This window comes from Girardinichthys multiradiatus, chromosome 6 (genome assembly GCF_021462225.1).
Source record: "Girardinichthys multiradiatus isolate DD_20200921_A chromosome 6, DD_fGirMul_XY1, whole genome shotgun sequence".
Lineage (NCBI taxonomy): Eukaryota > Metazoa > Chordata > Actinopteri > Cyprinodontiformes > Goodeidae > Girardinichthys > Girardinichthys multiradiatus.
The window spans coordinates 4259594-4276407 of NC_061799.1; the positions used below are offsets into that span (position 1 = coordinate 4259594).

The 16814-nt window shown below is 39.0% G+C and overlaps 1 protein-coding gene across 5 annotated transcripts in view; it reads right to left on the reverse strand.

Moving 5' to 3' along the window:
- The window catches only part of pde4ca (phosphodiesterase 4C, cAMP-specific a), a 49595-nt gene extending 33590 nt beyond the window's left edge, over nt 1-16005 (reverse strand). For 3 of the 5 annotated variants that reach the window (XM_047368974.1, XM_047368971.1, XM_047368972.1), the window contains exon 1: nt 3528-3923. In XM_047368974.1, the coding sequence (XP_047224930.1) occupies nt 3528-3676 (149 nt within the window). In that variant the 5' untranslated portion in view covers nt 3677-3923. Of the gene's footprint in view, nt 1-3364; nt 3924-14972 lie in introns of those variants that run through there. The other 2 variants (XM_047368976.1, XM_047368973.1) reach the window with 2 other exon arrangements.
- Between the last annotated feature and the right edge of the window lie 809 nt (nt 16006-16814).

Sequence of the window (16814 nt, forward strand, 5' to 3'; positions counted from 1 at the left end):
CTTATCCCTGTGCAGCTGCCTCAGATGTAAAGTGAACCAAGGTTTGTTGTTGTATGTGCAGAGGGTCTTGGTCTGCACACACATGTCCTCACAGAAACTGATGTATAATGTCACCACCTCAGTAAGTTGGTTAAAATCAGTGGTTGAAGTTTCAAAAACAAACCAATCTGTGCAGTCAAAGCAGGCCTGTAACATCTGCTTTTGACTCATTAGTCCACTTTTAACACTTCGATCAGTAGCAATTTTAGAACAGTTTCTGTGACGCATGGATGCAAATGCAGTAAATTTCCATTTTTATAAAATCTTGATGTTGCTGATCTCTTTAAGGAAATGTTCGCACAAAGTAAAGGTTTCCACTGTATTCCTGTGTGGCTTTTGTTTGGCCTGCTTGTGTCTGCATGGGTTTTCCACAGTGCTTCTGGTCCACCTGAAGTGCAGGATTGTTAGTTCAGGTGTACAGACTACATAGGAAATCGTAGTCTTTATACAGTCAACAGTGCACCTGGAGCCACAAAGCACGTGTCCTTTTGGGCCCATGCCTGCAGCTGTTTTTCAGTTTGTACTTCATAATTATAAACATTTACAAAATAAATGGATGACCAGGTTACTGTACTGTACTTTGGCTGGTTTGTTGGCATCAAAACTCCCTGACCTATACCAAACCGTTCAACCTAAATTGATTTTAAAGTGTGACAAAAACATACCAAAGCATACTTGAAACACACTTTACTTGAATTCATATCTAAAGAAAAATTCATACTAGATTCCAACAATTGGTGGTTCTTGCACAAAGACTGCCCTTGGTGAGACCCACCTTTTCCCATCACCACTATAGGGCCAAAATATCATATTGATTTCTTTCATGTTAGGTCTTCTGCTTTTTAAAGTTTGAGTTTTTCACGCTGAAAGCAGGAAGAGCTAAGTTTCACAGACATGAATGTAGATGTTCTCTACATAACATGATGTTTAGATGAGTGTATAAGGCACTTCGCTGTTCCTGCCACAGAATGGACATAGATGTGTTGACTGACACGCCCCCCCTACTCACATTCAGCAGTGACCCAGCCACTGGTATTTACTACATAGTTTACAACAAATTTGTCTTTGACTCTGCTGCTAAGCAGATAGGTTTATGACCAGAGTGTAGGAGCATTTTGTATGTACTAATATATATATATATATATATATATATATATATATATATATATATATATGTATGTATATATATATATATATATATATATATATATATATATATATATATATATATATATATATATGTGTGTGTGTATATATATATATATACACACACACACACACATATATATGCATATATACTCTGTTACTCCTTTACAAATCCTGTGCAGAGTGGACTCTGGAAACAGGACATCATCCAAGTCTTTAAGAGGGTTATTATGTCATTCACTAGACTGCTAGAGTACATAATGACCACTTTTCCTCTGCTACATTCTCTTACTACTCTCCAATGTTGCATGTTTGCTGTTGTTTTAGCTTTTAACACAATGTTCTCTCATTTTACTTTTTGTCAACAAAGAACGTACTCCTGGATCAGTACATGTCGGTGTTTTAGTAATCTGCCTGCATTGTTTGATAACTGGGATCAACAGGAATGTGTGTATTGTTTCATTGAATTGACTTTTATTCAAAGTGCCTTGAGACGATATGTGTTGTGATATATAAATAAACTGAATTGAACAGAACTGAAATATGGCAAATACGTTTTATGGGAAATTGTCACGATCTAGAGGTGTTTAGGTTTTGATTTTTGTTTGTTTCTGTATTTTGATCATATCCATGTTATGTTCTTTAAATTCTGCCTACTTCAGTTCATTTCCCTGTGTTCATCATTGTTAGATGTTTTCCATATTAGTTCATTATATTGTGTTTAGCTTCCCAGTTTATTCCAAAGTTTTTTGAACATTTAATTATTTCCAATTTGATTTCTGTTTATCTTTTCCCCATGTCTTGTAGATTCTTTGTATCTCTGTTCAGCTCCATTCATGGTAATAAGTCTCTCCCCCCTCAGCCACAGCCACCATGCAATCAAGTAGATTCTGCTCACCTGCTCCACCTCATTTACTTCACAGCCTTCACTTGTTCCTTCGCCCATATAAGCCCTCTGTTGGTCATTGTTTTCTGCTGTACTCTTCCATTACTGTTCCTGGTTTTTCCACCTCTTCCCCTGTCCACACTCCACGTCCTGAACTGATAAATTCGTTTACTCACTAAGCTTCTTCCCTATTCCTGTGTGTGTTCGGGCCCTACTCCAAAAACCACAACCTGACAGGAAATGCTGATGTGGAACATCTGATGAGGACTAAAGGATGTTTTTGTAAGTTTTGGAGCTGATAAAAGTTAGCAGTTTGTAAAAGTTCTCTTTTAAAAAAATGTGGAAAAAAGTTAGCATTTTTATAAAAAGTAAGAAAGCAGGCTTTTAAAATTCCAAAACATGAACAACTGCCTTCCTGTTGACAATTAAATGCAAAAATTATTACCACATTATCTGTACTGTATAACAATCGGGGAAACAGTCCTCAGACTCCTTAATTCATTCCCCCTTAAAACCATTTTTCACACTCCGCTCTGAAGAAACAAGATCAAGTAGATCTGTTTTAAGAGGAGACTGCAGCATTGCATAACGAAAAACATAATTTGGGAAATCATAGTTATTTGTAGCAATAAATTAGTGGAATGCCCTCCCAAATGCCCCAGTTTCATGCACAGACATCTGGTCTTTCTCACGCTTAAGAAAGTGTTAGATTCCATTAAAGTAAATGTCAGCTAATTTATAAACTGGTGTGTGAGTAAATTAATGATGGACATGACTGATCTGTAACTGGAGTTGAAAGGTTTTTAATTATTTGGATGCTAAACTGTATTTAAAGCTTTAATTAACAGGCCATTTGGTACATTATTTAGATGTCCTGTTGGCTTGAACTAGGTGGAAAGGAGCAGATTGACCAAAACCTTATGCAATGTATCTTATCCTCAATTTCACAAGGTTAGTTTTTATTTTGCAATTTAAATTCTAAAAATAAACTGAGAATTAAAGTGTCATAGCTAGAGCAAAATGTATCAAATAACAGGAAGCTTGTGTTTCTGTTGGAAATAAAGTAGCATTTAGGAAACCATCACTGAGAAATTATTTCAAATCAGGGTTATATTTCAAAAAGAAAATGACCATTGACCTCACCAGGAACCTTTTTTTCACAAACAGAACCAAGTGCAACTTCTCATAGCATAATGGAGAATCTGTCCATGCTTTTAAGATCACAGAAACCAGAAGAAAAAAATGGAAGATTAAATGAAGTTAGTGAGAGGGAGTGAGGTAGCTCTTAATTACCGCCTGCGTTTGTGTAAGATGTCTATGGGCCTGTTGACAGCACACGGTGAGCCCCGAATGTTCCCAGTCCGCATAGTTACACTCCGCTCCACAGAGTAAAAGAAGCCGTAGTTTGCCGGCACACTCATCTTTTTTTAGCCTACTTTCTTTAACACGTCCTCACCCTCCTCTTCTCGGCCGCTCTGCTGTTCTCCCCCTCTTTGTGCTCCTCAGCTTGTGGCCACTCTCATCCGTGTAAAACCCGGCACGCTTCCTTGTCTGTCTTGTACTGTCAGGTCGTCCAGCTCTGCATGTCTTCTTTAGGGTTCTCATTCCCCCTGGCAGGAGTGGAAGGCAACTCTAAGACAAGTGCGTCTGACACAGAGCCAGGATAACTAAGACGAACCAATATGCTGGTAAAAATATGTTGCTTCTCAGTTAAGACGTGCAGATTTGGAGTTTATGCTTTCCTGAGACTAGATTCCTCCAAGTCGTAATCTACTAGCAGTTTGTCTGATAGCCATACAGGCTGAGAGAAAGCTTTTATCGCTCTAAGCAGTAGTCTGCCCCACATGTACATCTTGTCTTTGCCCTGAGTCTAAATGTGGCTCAGTCTCTACCCTCTCTCACTTTCTGTCTGCTCCCTCTCTCTCCCTCTTCTTATGTTTCCCTCTGGTCTCTGTTTGCTGCACCTTTAATCACAGAATAAATACAGACCTTTCCATGTTGCCGTAGGCCTGTGCTCTGTATTATTATTCTTTGTCAGACCCGTTAGACTGTGCACGGATCTGTCTAACCTGTTTGTGTGTAACAGTGTGTGTGGATTTTTTGAGCGAGTGTTTCTGTGTAGGCATTTGACTGAGCAAGTGTGCATCACAGTAAAATGGGAACGGGTTTCAGAGTGAGGCTGGAGCTTAGGAAGGGGGTTGGGATCGGACCTTCAGCTTTCCTTGAATATTAAAGTTCCTGCAGCCTGTTCTACATTCACGCTATGTCTGTCTTAGGTTTTGTTGTCTATCTCAAACACACGGTGGATCCCAAAGCAGTTTCAGGACATATTATCCTCTCCAGATGGACTGTGTCCTGTATCTGTGTTAGTGCGTGTGTGTGTGGCAGTAAGCCTCGTGTGTGTTAAGTAAAGAGGGTGAAGACAGAAGGAGTATGATAGGGTATTATAGTAAGCAGCTCTGAGGACTCAGCTCACTGTGAACTAATTTTATAATCTAAAGGAAGATTTTTGTAAGATACATTGAACATGTCTTAACAATTCTTTTTCTGTGAGATTGAGGGCTCAACCCCATTTAAACACCAATCTGTTGTGCATACCTGATTTGACCATCAGACCTCTACTTCAGAGTGATATTATGCAATCATATACCAACCAAGAACGGGCAGACATGTCCACCCATTCCTCCAAACTGAAAACCAATTTGTTCAGAACAGGAAAATGCAAAACAATCTCAGTTTCAAGTTTTTGTACAACCAAAAGCACAAGCACAATCACATTGATTTACATAAGTATAAATATGTTTTTCACATTTTTTTACATTATAACCACAAACAAATGTATTATTAAGGGTTTTTATGATATAGACCAAGGCAAAGAATAGTAAGGAATCTATTACATAAAATCCTGATAAAACACACTGAAGTTTGTGGTTGTCACATGGCAAAATATAAAATGGTTCAAGGGGTGTAAATACTTTTGCAAGGCACATTATGTTGTCATGACATCCACCACTGGTCTTTCGGTCATAGTTGTGGAGCTTGTCATAATCTTGAGAATAAAACAATAAATATAATTTAGGTCTGGCTGTGAAACCAAGCACACAGGTTGTGCTTTGCAGGCCAGGGACTTGTCAGTCACATGGTAGCCACACCCAAAGGCAGGCCCTCCATTATTGGAATCTCTTTTTGCATACACAGATGGCTGAATAATGGAACTAACACAAGCCCTTTCTTATGCCACCCTGTTCAGTTCTATTTGCCGAGGCTGAGCAAACTAAGTAGAAGTATTTTGTATATGACTCCTCTGCTTCCTTTTGGTCTTTTTACTTAGTATCTAATTCAGTAGTCTCCAAACTTTGGGTCATGCTAAAATCATCAAGCTGGACGTATTCGGGCCCCAATTTATTTGTTTTTATGAAAAATGGAAAAAAAAATTTTTTGCGATTTAAAAAAAAATTTCATTTGCTTACCAATAAACAAGGCATGCAAAATTTTAATGAACAAAGTACTTAGATTTCTAAAACAGGAATCTAATAATCTTTGTAGATCTAAAACATTAAAAGGATTTTTTCCCATTTGAATTATCCAAAACAAACATTTTAGTGGGTTATTTTTAGGTTTTTGTTTGGTATAAAAATTAAAAAAATCTTACTCTATTCTTAGCAATAAGAACAAGATATGGCTCACTGTCATGGGAACCCTTGCTGTATTTAGGCAAATGTTTAAGGAATGGGTGCACCGATGTCTGCACTCGGTGTTTGCTTTCTCATTTATATAACATTAAAATAAAAGCAAAAAAGGTGGTTTTAATGAAAGAGAATAATTAGGCCTAAGCAGTGAAGTGCTGCGAAAGCCTACTGTAATTCAAATGTTTCATATTATTATTATTATTCATCTGGGAAATTAATTGCCTTTTTGGCAGCTTTAACATATTCAAAAAGTCCCCAAACTTGTGAAATATTTGTATTTTTTAATGGAATTGAAAGTGGGCTTGGCCAAACAGCCCTATCACGCCCCCTAAACTGAAATAGGCCAACTGGTAACTCCTACAGATTTAAAATTTGGTACATAGGTAGATCCCTTCAAATCACGAAAAAAAGTATCTTAGATGTACGCCTTAAAACCTACAGGAAGTCGCCATTTTGGGTCAAAGGGTCATTTTTGCCCGTTTTTTTACTTTTCATGCATGTCAAACTTTAACGAACTCCTCCTAGGGATTTTGAGCTATCAGTTTCATCTTTGGTCAATATGCCCTTAAGGCATGGAGGATTAAAAGTTATCAAAATCGAGTTTTTTGACATGCTGAAGGGGCGGGGCCAGGCCTCAAAGTTTGCCTTCCCGCCAAAAAGTTTGGCATGCTTTCATATAGCAAGCCCACGTGCTACATGAAAGCATGTGGGCATGGCCAATACTCAAAATCTGACTTTTCACCATAAAAGACAAAATTGTTATAGCTCCTACAAGGAAGGTCACAGAAACACGGAACCTTCTGGAATTGATCCACATCAGGCACCAAAAAAAATTCAATGGTCAAATGCTGACATCATCGAACTCCCGCTCCCTGACAACAGGAAGTGTAATGTTTTACTTCGGAAGGTCCATATTTGACCCACATCATGCCATGACCTTATGATTGGCTCTAAATTACACATGCATGATCCGATTTACTCCAAAGTGAATATGGTTGATCTTTGTCAACCCCCAAACAGCTCTAATGGATTACATTGAAGTTTGGGTCAACTCTGCCCCCTGGGAAACTTCAACCGCTCTATCTCCCTCATTCATCATCGCATCCACTTCAATTTTGGTATGCATCATCGTGGTCCAATGCTGAACATGTTAGCACAATCAAATAATGACATCACTTCAACCCTGCCTACAACAATCAAATGACTTAGATTTTTAGCTGATTGACCTTCCTTCACTGTCTCCTGGAGTTTCAAACTTTTACCTACAAGCCATACTAATTTTGGATGACACTTTCATAGCATGACAGAAAGTTTTCATTTATCCTTCGCCACCAAACAGGAAGTGAGCACAGATTCTGTCATAAAGGTCAGATTTCGGCTAAACTTTCAATGCTTTTCACCAGAGCGGAACTCTGCATGACCGAAGATCATATGAAAACTTGCTCACAGTAGCAGCTAGTGACAACGTGTGGAATTGAGTGCCGGCCTCGACACAGCTGGATCAACCACCTGTGCAGGTAGGCTACATTTATACTATGCTAGAATGGCCATCACGGGCCAAACAAAGTCCTTCCAAGGGCCCCTTGTGGCCATCCGACTGGACTTTGGACAACCCTGATCCAATTGCTAGCTTAACAAGCCATGTTTGTGTTACCTTAAAGTGAACTATTTTTGTACATGTGTAATCCAAAGGAAAGAATTAATCTTTAGGAAATTTTCTCATTGGCTTTACTTTTTAAGCTTAAAAGCTGTGTGAGCCGTTTTACACAGTCACTGAAAGCTCCTAAAATGTGTTATTTGCTCATTAGTTGTAACCTATCATTAAAGCAAAAATGGTAACCGTTATCATGTTAATTTATAACCAGTCCTGACACCCTGAAAAACTAAACAGCTGATCATTTTTTTTCCAGAAAGATGCAAACTCCATGCATATTTTACCTGGCTGGAATTGGGAAATTGGTATTTGAAGTTTTTCAAAACTTGTATCTGTTAAAATATACCAGTTATCTCCTAGCTTTACCATATTCAGTCACAGGAGAACTGTCAACTGGCAAAACAAAGGGGTACAACATCATGTGGCTACAAACAACACAATGCAAATGGCTGTATTTTCTTATTGTAAATAGTTGCTGTAACTGATAACAGCTATACAGGATTAGCAGTGTTGTCAAATAAGGGTTTGGTAGAGTTAAACAGCACAGCTCTCTACCTCTCATTATTCATCTCCTAATATAAGAAAACTTTATTTTGATATAAAAAGAACAGTAACTGATTGCTATATTCCTTGTTAACATACTTTAAATGTGGAAAAATAAAAAGATGACAGGAAGCCGCTAACTATGTAGTTCAACACAAAACATATTTCCAGAAACAGAGTTAACCAGTCAACAGCATCATGGAAATCACAGAGGAAACAAAAACCACTCCAGTATAAAAACGTTACAGCAGAGAAGTCAAAATGTCCCTGACTTAAAACAGCTGATAACATTGGCTGTGACATACATAACATGCAATATGAAGTTTTTAACTACTTTTGGTATTTTCTGTAATCCTATTTTGTGATGCTGAGCTTCTGTGCCTGTAGTCTACAAGGAAAACTTCTATTTAAGGAAATGTAAAGAGGCTCATTAGCAGGGTCCATCAAAGTGGCAACATGATATCCAAGCCTGCAGTAAAAGGGCTTTTTGGAGACTGAATTAGGAATGGCAATATTTTATAAATCTAATCAAACTCTGGTTTAACTATTGCTTCTCTTGTCTTGGACTTGGACTGAGAGGTTAGGGTTAGTTCTTATCTCTTGCTGTTCAGCATATGTTAATGAAGGAGTTTCTGATTTTGTTTACTCTCTATACCGCAACATAGTTAACTTCTGTAAACCTATCACAGAGGTGAGAATATATGTGACCTTGGACCCGACTGTTGTAATGGGGATGGGACAGAGAAGAGGTTTTAACTTAACTTTGCAGTTCTCTGCTGTTTTGACCTGTTTCTATGAAAGGATTTAATGGAGCAGACATGCACACATACACTTTGCAAATCGCCACATTGAAACACACACTTGGTTGTACAGCAAAGGGGTTCTCAGTGTTCCAAGAATCAAAGTCAGCATGATGGAAGACATTGTGATATTTGAGGAAAAACAGGCACTGAATGTTTGGTTCTGTTCAGTGTCTTCACATCACACTTAAGACAGTCAGTCTAAAGTCCTGGTCAGTTAGGGCAAAATTATTCCACATGGAACTTTTTAAAACCCATAAAATGACAAGACATAAATTCTGGATGTTGTGGGTTCACTAGCCCATTCTTGGCAAAGGGGCCTCATGATATCATCTGCTGGCCATGGAGGCTGGGTTAGCATTCCTGAACAACAAGCTGTTTTATGGTTGTTGAGGAGTGGTCAGTGTGTGTCAGAGTTGTTGACTATTAGTCAACATCTTTTATTTGTGGTTTGTCTGGAAGGCACTCTCACCCAATAATTTACACTGAAATATTAATTTCTACTTTGACTAATTTCATTTACGTGTAAAACAAACATCCCTTCTCAAAATCTAAGACGTTACTCATTGCGGCACTGTGTGAAATGACTCATTTTGACATGAAAAATTTTTTGCCTTTTTATGCTTCAGTCAGTCAATATTATGTATTGACATGGATTCTTCTGTTTGGCTGTATGATCCATGCCGGATTCGCTGCCTGTTCTTCATGACCTGTTCCCTCTGTGAGTTATCTACTGGTTTGGTGATTGTTTCATCTTTAAAAGAAATGTCCTTTTTGCCACAACCTCTCTCCACTTTTGGGTCCTTTACAACCAAAAATGTGAAAAATGCACTCATCAATAGTCACAGTCACTCTATGTGCACATACAACACAGAAATCCCAAAATTCAAAGATGTAAGTAAGGGATACAAATATACAAACACAGTGGCACATTCAAAGCATACGTTCAAGAAGTTGTCAAGCACAAATGGACCCGTCCATGTGGCCAGCACCAAAGGCCCCAACACATCATAATCTCATCACTTAAACTTAACTTGCATAAATTAGTAAGGTTTTATGCTAATCAGCCCAGTGTCATGTAGTGCTGTTCCATTAAATAAATATGTAAATTTTCTTCATCTTTGGACAATAAATCTGATTCTAATAAAACTGAAATCTGCAACAGTGAGAGGAGACATTATTTCCCACATGCAGACTACAACGTGCTACACTCAAATCTGACTTTTTTATAAATATTTAAGAAAATTCCAAACTTTTTCCTTTCACAGCTAGGTTTGGTAGGAAGGCATAAAATAAAACAAGTTCAGAATGCAAACTCCAGAGTCACCATGCAGCAAACTAAAACAGTGTTAAGGAATTAGTCACTGTGACCTAACTTTTGTCAATTTAAGCAGGCCTTTGCAGAAGTATATTGTGCCTTCAAAAATGTATAAGCAGAAAAGGTTCTTGCCCCCTTGGTAAAGATGTGTAAAAATAAAAAACTTAACTAAATAAAATTATGTGCTATTGCAGCAGCATAATTTCACAGTGAGACTTTTAAAAAATCCAGTCTTTAATTCGGTAAATGTATTTAATGGGAAACAAATCTCATGAGAAGAAAAATTGACAAAATTTAAAAATGGGCAAAATTATGTCTCCATGCAGCTAAAAGGTCCCATCTGGCAATATCATACAATAAAGCTATTTTCTGAAAAGGTAACAATTTACAGGGAAAACAAATCTCTTTGTTTTTTGCTTTAATCAAAAATGGCATGTTGGAAATTATGTAAACTGCTCTCAATAATCACCAGAAATATGTTTTCTTCCTATTTAACCAATTAATCCCTTTTTAAATAGGTTAGCACCTTATTGCCAGTTTCCTCTGGTATTATGAACATTTATCTTTGGTGATGAGCTCCGAGTTTTTACGGTTTGAAGGCCTCCTTGCCATCACTCTAATCTTTTGTTCCTTCCACAGATTATCCTGGGGTTTATATAATTATGGGCTTAACTGTAAATATGACACAGAGACCAATTTATTTTAGCCACTAGCCAGTAGTCTGGATCATGTACCATATTGTCACCCCTCAGTGAACAGAATCATGTGTAAAGTAAAAAAGTATCCAATGTACAATGTAAGAGAACTACCCCATTGAGTGGCATCTTCATATCACCAAGCCTTCATAACAACTGTTTAGATGCTATCTACCTGCTGGGGTGTGATGCCAGTAAAACCCTTTTCTGTTCTACCATCATTAAGTGTGATGTGCAGCTGCTTTCCAACAGCAGCCACTCCATTCTGGAAGAAAAATGCCACAACATGACCAACGTTAAGCATGGCGGAGGATCTGTGATGCTATGGGCTTGTTTCTCTATTAAAGTATCCAAGAACCTTGTAGAGTCAATGACATCATGAACTTTTTACGATACCAGGAGATTATAAATAATAGTCCGGTGGGCTCCAACAGTAAACTGAACCTCATTGTTGCTGGAACTCTCAGCAGGGGAAATGATCCAAAACATATGACCAAATCAACAGAGAAACGGTTCAACGGACACATAATCAACCTTCTTCCCTGACCCTCACACTTCCCAGACCTAAATCTGACAGAAAAGCTGTGCAAAGAAGACCCAGGACTCAGGAGGATCTAGAGGAAGAATAAAAAATTAAGGTCAAAGTTCCCTTTCTCTGTATGTTCTAACTATGTGAATGTTTCACAGGACAGGACCCGGTGCTGTCTTATTGTCTAAGTATTCACAGGGGTACCAACCATTGTGCCAGTGGTGATTCTGTGGAAAAGTTATTTCTCATTTTCTTTCAAACAGAGGAAATGTATTCAACCTCTCTACAAACATTAAATGGGTTTTTCTGTTTTTTCATTGTGAGATTGTGCTACTGGAATAAAATGTGAATTTATTGAGGCTTTTTACTCATCTGTGCCAGGGGTGCTAACAAATGTGTCTGCATCTGTATAACTTTAAATTCAAATATAAAAAGGAGGAAAACAAACAGTTTAAATGTGTTCTATATGTCCTCAAACAGATTGTACGTGTGTTACAGATGGCAGAATGTGATGACAAATAACGAGACACGATGCAAATGTATAACAGATAAAGAAATTATTTTTTCAATCACAACACACTGAGTTCCTGACTTCAGTTATTTTAAATAGTTACAAGAAGTCAAATCTTTAGAAGCCAAAAAACAAATTCAGGATTTATTTCACTCTTTGTTTATTTGAATTCCAACTCTCACTTGGTCTGCAATCTCCTAGTATCTGCCTATACCTTAGTTAACTTCTCCCTCTAGTGGTAACATTCCATTCATCCTGAGGCAGTGAAGAGCTCATGCCTAAATACATGGCTCAGCTTTTCTGACCAGATGTCCTCACTGATGTGATGTGATGCTATCCAAAAAACTGGACTTTGAACACAGCAGTCCTGCTGCTTTTCTCACACAGTGAGCAGGGAATACAGTAAACGAGTTGTTTTGAAGCAGAGCATAGTCACTGCTGTCCCAGACTGCCACTCAGGAATCGATGAGGCTCTGAAGGCAATTGGGGAAATCAGTCATGCTTAAAATAGGGAGTACAGCTGTGACGCATGCGGCTGCCGAGCCGTTGTAGTCTCACACAGGCCTTATTGACTGATCTGGGACTGGGCTTGGAGGGTATGTGTCTGTGTGTGTGTGTGTGTGTGTGTGTGTGTGTTTGGGGGGGGTCATGAAGACTATATGTAAGAAACTGCGAGGGATATAAGACTGAGACTGAGGTTGACCATCCAACAGGTCAACAATCTTAAACATGCACCCAGAGCTAAAAAACATATTCATGTGTTAGAATGACCAATCCAATCTTGTTGAGGCTTAAGCTATTCTTAAAGAAAATGTTGGAGTCTGTAGTTGTGTAAAGTTGATAGAAATAAAACCTGAAGCATTTGCAGGTATAACTGCAGCCAATGGTGGTTGTGCAAATGGGGGGCTAAATGCATTTGAGAGCCACCCTTTTCATGTTATATTTTCCTTCCTTTTCCCAATTATGCATTGCTTGTGTTGATCTGTCACATGAAATCCTAATATACACAGACGTTTGTGGTTGTGAAAAACGTTCAAGGGGTACTTTAGCAATTTATTGTGGAGGTTTGGATGGAATGAATAGTGTCTTGGTACTGCTGGTACAACTGAGAATAGGAGGTGTCACAGTTTGATCACAAACAAAGCTTTGTTCCTCTGTGTGTGTGTGTGTTTGTGTGTGTGTGTGTGTGTGTGTGTGTATATGAGATGATTATTCCAAAAGAACCTAATATATGCAAACTTTCTGTGCTTACAAAATGTCTTCAACAGTTGTTTACCTCCACCATACCATGAGTATAGAATTAGATGCCTGCATGAGAGGAAAAATTGATGTGGCTAGTCAAGCTTTGATTGCTTCTTGTTTTTCTAGCTAGGATGCAATATCTACCCATCAGGTAATGAGAGAATAGAGGCTGCTATTGTTGCCCTCTGCACATCTGGATTGCTAGATGTGGTATAAAATCACCTGCTTTGATCTCCTCATATGATCCAAAAAGGCTCATAGCTGGAGGAGTTCTGATGACACTCGAGAGCCACATGCCTCAGCCCAAGGTTCAGAAATTTTTGCTTCACCACAAATTGCTCTAAAATTACAATAAGGACATTCAAAACTGGCAATGACACTTTTCTTTCCCTTTTCAGTTTGTTTTTCTTTGTTACCTGGATGCAGTTGTTGTTAATGTAAAAATGTAAACAAGCCTTTCAATAAAAATTTGTGTCAAAAAATTACAAAAACATGTTTTTTCTTCCCCTTCACAGTAAAAGGGGTTGATTATCAGTTTATGCTGCATTTACAGCCTTTTCTTATAAGATGCTCCTGTTGTGATGGAGTTATCACCTTAATAATTTTGTATTGTATATTGTGTGATATCATGTGATATGCATCTGTATGGATCTATGCAAACATTCTAATCATCTGTAAATGTCTGTAGCAACCGATGCTGCTGAGATTTTTTTGATTACTGTTGATTAGTCATTTTATCATGTTATACACTGGGACAGTCAATGGAGTCAGCATTAACCTCCTGGGATTTAGGCAACTTGTCTGTTTTGCTTCCTAGACCACAGCTGATGAGAAATGTCAGCTTGTCTCCTGCTCTAATGAACCCTTTCCTGTAGAACACTAATTCTTCCCTACTGAGCACCATAGTATTACCAGGTATCTGCCATGGCATCCACAGCCTCAGCTGCAGGCATCACACAGAGGGACATCAGTGGACATTTGACTGGACCATTCTAACACATGACTGCTTTTATCTAAATCATTCCATTGTAGCTGTGGTTGCATGTTTAGGGTTGTTGCCCTGATGAGAGATTAACCTCTGCCCTGATCTCAAGTCTTTTATAGCCTCTAACAGGTTTTCTTCCAGGATGGCCCTTCATTTAGCTACCATCTATCTTCCCTTCAACCCTGACTAGCTTCCCTGTTCCTGCTGAAGAAGTATCTCCACAGCAGAATGCTGCCAACACCTTACTTCCTAACGGGGATTGTGTGTTCAGGGCAGTGTTGGTTTAGGATCTAAAATAGAGTTTTGCATAAATGCCAAAAAGTTTAATTTGACCTCATCTGACCACCTTCTTCCACATGTTTGCTGGGTCCTCTACACAGCTCATGGCAAACTGCAAACAGGACTTCGTATGGCTTTCTTTTAACAATGACTTTTTTTTTGCCACTCTTCCACAAAGGCCAAATCTTAAGAATGATTCATAGCTTCTCTGTTTTAAATGTTCTTCTTGACCTGTCTGCTGTGTTCTTTGGTCTTCAAGAAGCTGTTGGTTCTCTGATGTTCTCTAAGAAACCTCTGAGGCTTTCATAGAACAGCTGTATTTTTTTTTTTTTTATTTGCAAGAAATGTCATAAACCGTGTATTATTTATATGCCTGTACTGCCTACAACAACATGCCAAAAGAAACATCCACCGGCTTCATCACAGCACACAATCATCTGAGTTATTTGTTTGAGGCTTCATGTGGGGTTAAATTAATCCTGCAGACTTATTGCTAAATTGAGATTTTACTGCATCTTCAACAACAGATTTTATTGTCTCTTGGACAAGAGAAGTAACTATCTAATAGGAAAACAGAAACAAGCTCATTGCTGTTCTAAACAATTGCTGACAATAACCTCAATCAAACCACACCTCATGCATGGTAGGATACATACCCAATGCAGGAGTGCCTGCGTGTGGAGAAGTTTCCGTGCATCTTCCTAGAAAAGCGAGAGTCTTTGTTCATCATGTTATCTGCAGGTTCAGAAGGATTTGGGCAGAGTGTAGAAATTCATCGGTAAAGCATCTCTGGGAGGTGAATGATTAAGCTGGACCTCTGCGGCATAACCAATACTTCTGTAGTGTCATGAATCATAAGAAAAATCAGTTCGAATTGCTTAATGCAGCCTCAGTCCCAACTTATGACAACTATCGGCGAAGTTCCACTAATAGGAAGGTATGGAAAAATGTGAAGCGAGAGCAGCAAATGCAAAGCAACCTGAAGATGCAAAACAGCAACATGCAAGAGCTCTTGTCATGGCTGGTGGGAGTAAAAATAAAGGTGACCACAGTCCTGTTGAGGCTGTGAGTTTATAGCAAACAACAAACCCAGGTACATCAAATGACAAGTTAGATTTCAGTTTTCAGTTCCAGCTGTAAGTGTGCATCCGCTTGATTTGATAAGATCCCCTCAGACTGCATGTGTGCACATGTGTGGATGATGCGAAGCCTAAAAAGGCAAAGTCTTCACTGTCAAACCCTGACCACAGAAAGAGCGGGCAGAATGTCTCAGAAAGGATGAGGTAAAGGGCCTGAGGATGGTGTCAGCTGTCAGAGCTCATTTGGGAGTAATTCCTCACTCATTCTCCTTTCAGCTCACCACAAGCCCACCAAGATCAAGTATTTTTCTCCTCCTTTCTGTGCTCTTAAATGGAAAACAAGCTTGAACACTTCTGGATGAACTTGGAACTTACAAAAACTGTATCCTTTAAGAATGTTCCCTGGGTTTCCTTTCTCTGCCAAAGTCAGGTCCTTGACAAAAACTAGTCGTTCTCAGCGTAGACTTGCCTCTGTAACGCTACACCATGAGCTGAATGTGCAGAGTTATTCTTAGTGGGGAAAAATTAACTGGAAAGAGTGTTATAATCCCATCAGATGCTCCATGAAGTGGGCCGTCCCATGCAGTCTCTGTCAGTGGGCCATTATAGGCTTCTGCCCTCCCTCTTGACTCTCCGGAGAGTGGTGGGACCAAACTCGGGCTTGAAACAACAAACAACACTATCTCCCCTGAGAGAGAGAGAAAGAGAGAAAGAGATTGTGGAAGGGGGGTGGAGGGGTGGTGTGCCTGCTGCTCTGAAGAGAAACACTGAATGTGAGCTGATGGTATTCAGAGAGCTAAGGAGCACACATTTTAGCTGTGCCAAGTAGCAAAGGTGAGTGGAAAGGAGACAAAACTTTTCCACATTTTGTGAAATTACAACCACAAATTTTTACAAATGTTCTGTTCTGTATAGTTATGCAGAGTATTTACTTGTCACCCTAAATCAATAATATGTTGAACCATCTTTTGCTGCCATTTCAGCTACAAGTCTTTTGGGGTATGTCTCTACCAGCTTTGAAATTTGTATTTATTCGTCTTTGCAAAACAACTCAAACTCAGTCAGACTGGACGGGGAGCACCTGTGAACAGCAGTTTTCAAGTATTATCAGTGATTAAGAAGGGATCTGGACTTTGATCTAAGTCATTCCATAGCAGCCCTGGATGTATGTTTAAGGTCATTGTCCTGCTGAGAGGTCAACCTCTGACCCATGTTCAAGTTTCAACTGATTTTTCTTCAACAGGCTGAACAAAATCAGCCCCCAGCATGCTGCCACTCCCTTGTGTCACTTTGTTATCTAACCTGTCCCTGCTTTTCACAACTTCCTCCCTGACCTGCCTGCTGTGGTCTTTGATCTTCATGATGCTGGTCGTTCACAGATGTTCTCTGACAAACCTCAGAGGCCAGAAACATAACAGG